The 9,001-nt window shown below is 43.7% G+C and overlaps 1 protein-coding gene across 1 annotated transcript; it reads right to left on the reverse strand.

Annotated features, from left to right (window-relative positions):
* Positions 1–2,280: 2,280 nt before the first annotated feature.
* On the reverse strand, positions 2,281–4,647 carry LOC119338544 (acyl transferase 1-like). The gene is made up of 4 exons (XM_037610865.1): positions 4,381–4,647; positions 4,091–4,282; positions 3,885–3,982; positions 2,281–2,329 (listed from the first exon to the last, which is right to left on the reverse strand). Exons 1-4 carry the CDS (start codon positions 4,645–4,647, stop codon positions 2,281–2,283), a joined length of 606 nt encoding a protein of 201 aa, XP_037466762.1.
* Positions 4,648–9,001: the final 4,354 nt, after the last annotated feature.

Genomic DNA, 9,001 nt, shown 5'->3' on the forward strand with positions numbered 1-9,001 from the left:
GGTTCGATTCTCTAACCTTGAGTTTTAGAATATTTATTTTAGAATTGGTTAAACAAAAAAGAAAACAGTGTCTATCCCTAAAGCAGTTTACCTCAAGGGCCATGCCCTATTATTTTCCACAACGTCTAGAATAATTGCCAACAAAGATATCACCCAGGCGGCTATGACATAATGCAATCATATAAAAATGATAGCCATGTTATTTGATAGCATCGACAGATGCATATACATGTCTTGTATTCTTTTTACAAATACACAAAAGATTTGTGCATCGATGTATAGCAAGCGGAAAAATTGATGCATGTTATAGAGTTGAGGCTCTTAACCACAAGGACCTAGCCTCGACCTTGACTCGAACAAGGCTGGGCTACAACGGTTGTACTTCCTCCATAAAGAAATATAAGAGTGTTTAGGGAAAGCGGCGTTACTGAGATGGGCGGCATCTATGGGCGGCATCTGAACTTGTTATCTTGGTCGTACGTCCAGCTCTAGGGATTTGCGCTAGTGGGTCCATGGCAGGAAATACGGGTGGAAGAAATTGACGTCGATTAGCGGTATACGGGGATGAACAGTGATGTGCGCCAGCGCCCGGGCTCGTCTTTTTGAAATGCACGTTACGCTGACGAGCCGAGCCATTGATCGGGTCCGTCACGAGAACCTAACCCAAGGATCAGAAACGTAATCACGCTATCTGCTGCTTAGACACGCATCGTCTGCTGCATGGCCAATCAACAGCCAACACGTGTCCTGACAGACCCCGCCACTCAAACAACTACAATTCCTTTTTCCTAATTTACAGAATATCTTTTTGCCTTGCCTTATCCAGCGGACTGCTGTTGTTCCACACCCCATAGCCTCTCCTTGTACAGCTCCGTGAAAGATGATTCCGACGAGGTGAGGTCCATTGCTCGGCGTCGTAGCTGGCGGCCAGACGGGAGCTTTCGCGGCTAGCGCCGCCCGCCTCCGGCCTGCTGCGCCGCGTGGGGCAGTGGCCTTGACTGAAGGCAATATGGGGTCCGTGCAAGCTAGCTCCGCTCTCTTCAGCCGCGCTACGCCGCACGGGGCCCTATCCTTGGCCGGTGGGAAGACGGGGGCCATCGCGGCTAGCACTGCCCGCGTCCGGCGCATCCAAGGCTGTGGCCGACCCGCTCCCTCGTAGAAGGTGGAACCACAACGCGTGGACCCAGTCGGCGGATGTGGCCACGGCCAATGCCGAGATGTCGCGGGAGGTCGTTGGGTCACACTTGAAGAAGCGTGAGCTCTATGCATCTCAACAGGCAAAGGTGATTCTAGTTGCTTGCTTCTATCCAACGTTTTGGCGACCGAATCCCATGAAAATACCGAGGGTGGGCGAGAAACGCGGATACCATAAAATTCTGAGCAAAAACCGCTCGAATTTTTCAAACGTAATTTGAATTCAAATTTTTCTGAGCTAGGAATATATAAGTATTGAGCTCAAGTGGTTCACAAACAAGGTGTTCGTGCAGTGTCATGTTCTCGTCGTCCATCCTCAACATATGCAAGGTCGTGGATTCGATTCTCTAACCTTGAGTTTTTAAATTTTTATTTAAGAATTGGTTAAACAAAAGAGAAAACAATGTCTATCCCGAAAGCAGTTTACCTTAAGGGCCATAAGAGCCCCATTATTTTCCACAATATCTAGAATAATTGCCAACAAAGATATCACCCAGGCAGCTATGACATAATGCAATCATATAAAAATGATAGCCATGTTATTTGGTAGCATCGACAGATGCATATACATTTCTTGTATTCTTTTTACAAATACACAAAAGATTTGTGCATTGATGTATTGCAAGGGGAAAAACTGATGCATGTTATGGAATTGAGGCTCTTAACCACAAGGACCTAGGCTCGACCTTGACTCGAACAAGGCAGGGCTCGATGCATCTCAACAGGCAAAGGTTAGTTGCTTGCTTCTATCCAACATTTTGGCTACCGAATCCCAAGAAAATACCGAGGGTGGGCGAGAAACGCGGATACCGCGGTTACCATAAACTTCCGAGCAAAAACCGCTCGATTTTTTCAAACGTAATTTGAATTCAAATTTTTCTGTGCTAGGAATATATAAGTATTGAGCTCAAGTGGTTCACTAACAAGGTATTGGCACAGTGGCATGTTCTGGTCGTCCGTCCTCTACGTATGCGAGGTCGTGGGTTCGATTTTATAACCTTGAGGTTTTTAAATTTTATTTAAGAAATTGGTTAAACGAAAAAGAAAACAGCTGTAATGGAAGGTAGTGGGTCTCGAACCAGCGACCTACAGGTTGAGCGGGCAAGGGACGACCATATTTGCAAGCAGACCACACCTGGTTCAATGATAGAATGAGTTTATGTCCTACTTGACTAGGCTATAGCCATTCAAATTCAAAATTTTCAAATAATTCAATTTTTTTTGCTCGGTACGCAGCTTTCTCGTGGGTAGCGAGAAACGCGTATACAGGGCGGTATCCGAATTTTCCGCCCGGTACCCAAAACCATGTTTCTATCTATGTACTGTACTAGCTAACCAGCTCTCACTTATCCACGTATTGACATATGTACTGTACTGTACTTCTATGTACTGTACTGTACTTCCATGCCAATTCCTCTTAATAGAGTTATTTTTAGTAAGAATAACTCCGCGACGAAGATACCATGTAAAATGATACTCCCTTCGTAAACTAATATAAGAGCATTTAGAACACTAAAATAGTGATCTAAACGCTCGTATATTAGTTTACAGAGGGAGTATATGTTAAATTATGAAGAAATATTAAGCCCATGTAGGCACACATGTTGGTTACACGTCCATATGTAATCCAAGATTCAGCTTTAAACCATTAATTTGACTAACAAGATGTGGGTTATTTGCCGGCGTGGGTTAGCAGTCAAAATATCAGAGTTAGTGGAGTAGCAAGTCATATGTATTTATAGAAGAGTAAAATACACCACAGGTCCTAAAACTATTTGAGGGGCGCCGGGTTGGTCCTAATCCTAATACTATGAAATGCATATCTGGATCCTTGAGGTTTTTAAATTTTATTTAAGAAATTGGTTCAACGAAAAAGAAAACAGCTGTAATGGAAGGTGGTGGGTCTCGAACCAGCGACCTACGGGTTGAGCGGGCAAGGGACGACCATATTTGTCAGCAGACAACACCTGGTTCAATGATAGAATGAGTTTATGTCCTACTTGACTAGGCTGTAGCCATTCAAATTCAAAATTTTCAAATAATTCAATTTTTTTTGCTCGGTACGCAGCTTTCTCGTAGGTAGCGAGAAACGCGTATACAGGGCGGTATCCGAATTTTCCACCCGGTACCCAAAACCATGCTTCTATCTATGTACTGCACTAGCTAACCAGCTCTCACTTATCCACGTATTGACATATGTACTGTACTGTACTTCTATGTACTGTACTGTACTTCCATGCCAATTCCTGTTAATAAAGTTATTTTTAGTAAGAATGACTCCGCGACGAAGATACCATACAAAATGATACTCCCTTCGTAAACTAATATAAGAGCATTTAGAACACTAAAGTAGTGATCTAAACGCTCGTATATTAGTTTACAGAGGGAGTATATGTTAAATTATGAAGAAATATTAAGCCCATGTAGGCACACATGTTGGTTAGACGTCCATATGTAATCCACGATTCAGCTTTATCCATTAATTTGACTAACAAGATGTGGGTTATTTGCCAGCGTGGGTTAGCAGTCAAAATATCAGAGTTAGTGGAGTAGCAAGTCATATGTATTTACAGAAGAGTAAAATACACCACAGGTCCTAAAACTATTTGAGGGGTGCCGAGTTGGTCCTAATCCTAATACTATGAAATGCATATCTGGATCCTAAAAAGTTTTCCAAGTGTGTCACCCACAGTCCTATCCGCGCGACATCAACTTTGACTTGCACGGGAGGTAGGTTGACTACTGTTATGTGGCAGCTTTTTGCATGACCCTCCTCCTTGCACACATGCTTGGACAAAGAACCATATGGTAACTTTGAATAAAATGAAGCTGAAAGGACATGTCTCCACAAACAAAACGAGTGCGGAGAAAAGGAGTATAAGGAGGTCGATCGTACTTGGACAAAGAACAAGGGCTTGTCAACCACGACTTTGATATCGCCGGTGTCACATAATAGTTCCTCGATGCATGGGTATGGGGGGTGCGGTGATGGATTTCCAAACTCTTCCAGCCCCACGTCGGCCAATGCTTCCACGAACACCACTCCCTCTCCGGTGCAGTCCACCACCAGCTTGTTAGTGGGGAGAATCTCTCTCAACTGACCGGCCATGGGGTAGTAGTACACCAGAGCCTCCGCGAAGCCAATGCTTCCACGAACACCACTCCCTCTCCGGTGCAGTCCACCACCCGCTTGTTAGTGGGGAGAATCTCTCTCAACCGACCGGCCATGGGGTAGTAGTACACCAGAGCCTCCACGAGCGCTACCTTGACGGCCTTTGCCGGCGTCGTCGTTGGATGGCCGCCTGGTCGGTAGCGAAAGAACTCGACCCCAAAAGAGTAGACTCGTAGGTCATAACAGTCGTCGACGTTGGAGAGGACTTTGGTCTCGCGTGGTGTTGGCCGTGCCGGCGCCACCAGCTCGGGCAAACTCCGGCGTGCGGTGAACTTCACCATTGTGGTCCTACCCTTGGGTGCTTGTGACCTTGTGTTGTACTGTACCTCCACTAACTCTGATATTTTGGTTCATTCATGTATCTCTCTCTATATATACATATACACACATAGAGATGCTTGACGGGTAGAAATGATATACTCCTACATCTCTTGGTCTCGGAGGATAAGAAGAGAGCTTTTTGTTTCACATGTCATAGCACGTGAAGATGCTGTTTGTACACATGTGCCGGGAGTGTGTGCAACTGGATCACTCGGAATAAACAAAAGACTGCAAATGGACAAACTCGATTCATGGCACCCGTATCACACGTTTATCCAAGCTTTGTCATTATTGCCTAATCTCATGAGTCCCCAGCATGCACATTCACCTGACCAATTACTTCGCTAGTTTATTCTTTTGAGGCGTGCAACCTCGCTAGCTTATGTGAGACCTGTGGTATTTCCTACTCAACACTCAGTGCGGCAGATTGCTGACCGTGTGAGCTGGGCCGGGCCATTTGCACCGTTTTTTTTTGTAATTTTCAATTTTTTTTTCAATTTGTGTTCATTCTTTGGTTTTCCTTTTCCCTTTTCTTTGATTTATTTTCTCAGTTATAAACATAATTTTGAAATATATTTAGAGTGCACCATGAACATTTTTTTAAAACCTGGCAAACATTTTTCAACACGTGATGTACATTTTGAAGTACATGGTGAACTTTTCTAAAAAATTGTCGGTGCAAACTTTGAAGGCAATCACGCATTCTCAGACAATGCTTGTGCTATTCTAAAAATATTAACAAATTTAAGTAAAAGTTTCATGTAAATTCAGAAGAACGCAACACCTTCTTTAAAAGATTCTTCATATAATTTTAAAATAATCACATTTTTCTTAATAAAATGCTTGTGTTTCAAGTAAAAACACAAGAGCAAACACGAGAAATTGCTAAAACATGTAGGAGGGGTGCTCTATGACAAACAACACGCAACGGCCGAACATGGCCGTCCTATGATGGACGTGACTATGCGTTTGGGCAACTATTCGTCGTACTGAGCGCCAAATAAGATGTCTCTAGACTTATTCAAGTTACCATGGACAAAGCTTGAATTGTGTCGGAGCCAGAATCCAATACACACAGACCCATCTAGTAGGAAACTTTGAAATCATTAGTTAATGTGTACCCCTTGCAAAGGTCACTCAGACATTCTCTGGTAATGACAAGTGATGCATCACATATGTGCCAATTATTGCAATTAGGGAGTTTTTGTGGGCTTTATTTTCCCACACGAAGGGGTGGGTGGGTTTATTTGTGCTTTTTATAGATTTGAGTTTTTTTTCAAAATGATTTATCTCTTGAACCGTGCGTCCAAATTATGAACCATTTTCACCTTTGCGCTCCTCGCGTCGAGATCTCAAAAATTGATACTATGTTCATAGTTCTTGTCAAACTTTTTAAGGATGAAATATGTGCTCCACAACTGTAATAACTCGCGCTTCAAATACGGTTATGATTTCATGTGAGAAGCACAATTGTGCTTTACTTGGGGAAGCATAAAGGTCACTCAGACCTTCTCTGGTGATGAAAAGTAGCGCACAGGATAGGTGCCAGTTGTTGCAATTAAGTAGTTTCTGTTGGATTTTCCCCCACGCATAGGGAGAGATGGGTCGGTTTATTTGTGCTTTTCATAGATTCTTTTTACGAAACTATTTATCTCTTTAATCGTGTTTCCAAATTACAAACCATCTCCACCTCTGCACTCCTCGCGTCGAGTTCTCAAAAACATCCCATGTTGATAGGTTTTGACAAAATTTTATGGGTGAAGTATGTGCTCTAAAACACTATATGAACCCTTGCTTCAATACAACACGAATTGTGCTTCAGTTTTAGGGAAGCATAGTTGTACTTTCATGCGAGAAGCAGTAGTGTTCTTTACCTTTGGGGAAGTATGCAGAAGTACAACTGTTGCTTCATGCAAGCGCATTTGTGCTTCAATTTCTGGGGAAGCACAGTGTGCTTTCACGCAAAAAGCATAACTATACTTCATGCTGAGGCACACACTCATGTTAGATGTACAAAAATGATGAGAAAAAACAAAAATGAAATACCAAACAAATCAGAAAAACCAAAAGAAAGACAAAAAATTGTGCTGATGAAAACACCCGTTGTGCGACACATCGAGGCGCTGGAGCATGCCACATGGCGCACCGGGGCGCTCTGCCCTCGTACGCCTCGCTCACTACCAGGATGCCGAGTTTTCGATGCAAGCACTTTGCAAGGGGTAGCCCTCGAATAGTAGCTTCCAAGAAGTTGCTAATCTTCGCTCATAGCAAAGAATACATGTTATAATGAATGGAACAATGATATATGGGCCGGCCCATGTAGTAGTTTATTTATTACATATGTTTCTTATTTTTTGTTGATTTTTATGTTTTGTTTCCTTTTCCTAAGGTTGGTAGTGTTGTTCTTTTGTTCATTTCAGTTTCTCTGTGTTTTCTCATTCCTTTTCATTTTTTAATACGAGAAATATTTTTAATTTATGAAAATTCATATAGAAAATTCAAATAAATTGAGAAATTTTTAGACACATGCATTTTTAGCATATGAAGGCTTTTTCCGTACATAATGAATAAATAATTTTAAAAATGTATGAACATTTTCCATTCAATATTTCAGAAATATATTGGAATTAAAATGTTTGAATACATAAAAATAATTTTATCTAAATAAAAAAAGGAAGGTGAATACCGACAAGACATTTATACCAACACAGCCAACAAACCGGGAGCTCCTATTGGGCGCTACAGATGCCAGAATTCCTCCCTGGCGCCTACTACAGTACCCAGTTGGGCCGGCCAACGAAACGCACACAACATCAGAAAACATATATCGTAAAAAACTGGAAAAAAAAATAGTTCTCTCCAGGTTTCAAACTGGCACAGTTGCAATAACTTACGTGTTCACTGACCACTTGAGCTACCTGCCATTAGTGATAGATAATAGCGCCAATTAGTACATAATAACAATGTCGTCGTGTTGTTTTATTGCACAGAACTGTACTGATGTATATTTTTTGAATTATCTGACACAAAAAATCGTGAATTAGAAAAGGTTCATATATTTTCAAAAAAGTTCGTCAATTTTCAGAAAAGTTCACCAACTTAAAAGAAAGTTCATCAAATTTTAAAAATGTTCGTGTATTGAAAAAAGTTCATAAAAATTGGAAAAAGTTCACGGATTTTCGAAGAAGTTCATTAAACTTGAAAAGCAAATGATAGAATTTGAAAAATAAGTTCATGGATTTTTGAAAAAATTCCATTGAATGTTTAAAAAAGTTCATAAATTTTGAGAAAAGTTCATCGATTGGCTGCTGGTACTGTCTTCCTCGTCGCCGTGCGCAGAAACATCCGTCGGGCGCCGGTGGTAGCTGCCACATTTGCTGGTTGCAGCAAAAAAAAGGCCCGGTCGTTGTCAGAAGTAGCTGTCGTTCTCGCCGGTTGGAGTAAAAGCACGGCCGCCGTCGCCGGTTCCAGCACGGGGCTGTCTGGTTGCAGCAAAAACCATGAGTGGTTCCGGGGGTGTTTGATGGCTGCTCTGGCGTTTCCTCTCGCCACGGCCACATCCACCTACCACCGTCACCACCGCTGCCGACGGGCACCCCCGCACCTACCACCGCCGCCGCCGCCGCCACGCTCGCGCCTACCGCTGCTCCTCACCACCACAGCACGCGCGCACACCGTCGCCCCTGTATTCCCATTGACATCTCCCCGCAAAGCCGCGAATGAAGAGACGCCTCAGATTTTCAGATCTAAGCGTCCCCGCGTGCGACGGGAGGATCTCAGCAGAGGATAAGGCAATGAAGGAGAGCCACCGCGTGTGGATGGAGAGGACGATGCGAAGGCCAGGGCGTGGAGACACCCCGAAGAAGCTGGTGACGCGGATCTGCGTCGAGGCGACAGAGGAGGGGATGGCCAGCACGATCCCCACGGATTCCTCCTCCCCGGAAGAAGTGATTTCCTGGGCTAGGGCAGAGATGCACTCGCACATCCCAGAGCAGAGGGCGAAGTGGCGAGCATTTTGGTCGCTGCAGAGCTGATCTCGCCAGCGAGAAGCCATGGCTCCACCCCACCATTGGAGCGGAGGATTTCTGCCTCGAATCAGAATCAGAGGTTTTAATTCGCCACCCCGCTACGATGGGCTGGAGAACAAAACAGGCGCTGTCTCAACTTCGTTGCAAAAATCGACCCTCCTGATCGTGCAATCAGGGTCAGGAAGCGTCATTCTCTGAAATCGAGCGCAGTTGAAAAAGGAATTTCTCCTGATCTACTACGGAGAATGACAACCAAGGCCCACAAAGCATTATCAGCGGGGGGGGG

Source organism: Triticum dicoccoides, chromosome 7B (assembly GCF_002162155.2).
Source record: "Triticum dicoccoides isolate Atlit2015 ecotype Zavitan chromosome 7B, WEW_v2.0, whole genome shotgun sequence".
In the NCBI taxonomy this organism is placed as follows: Eukaryota; Viridiplantae; Streptophyta; class Magnoliopsida; order Poales; family Poaceae; genus Triticum; species Triticum dicoccoides.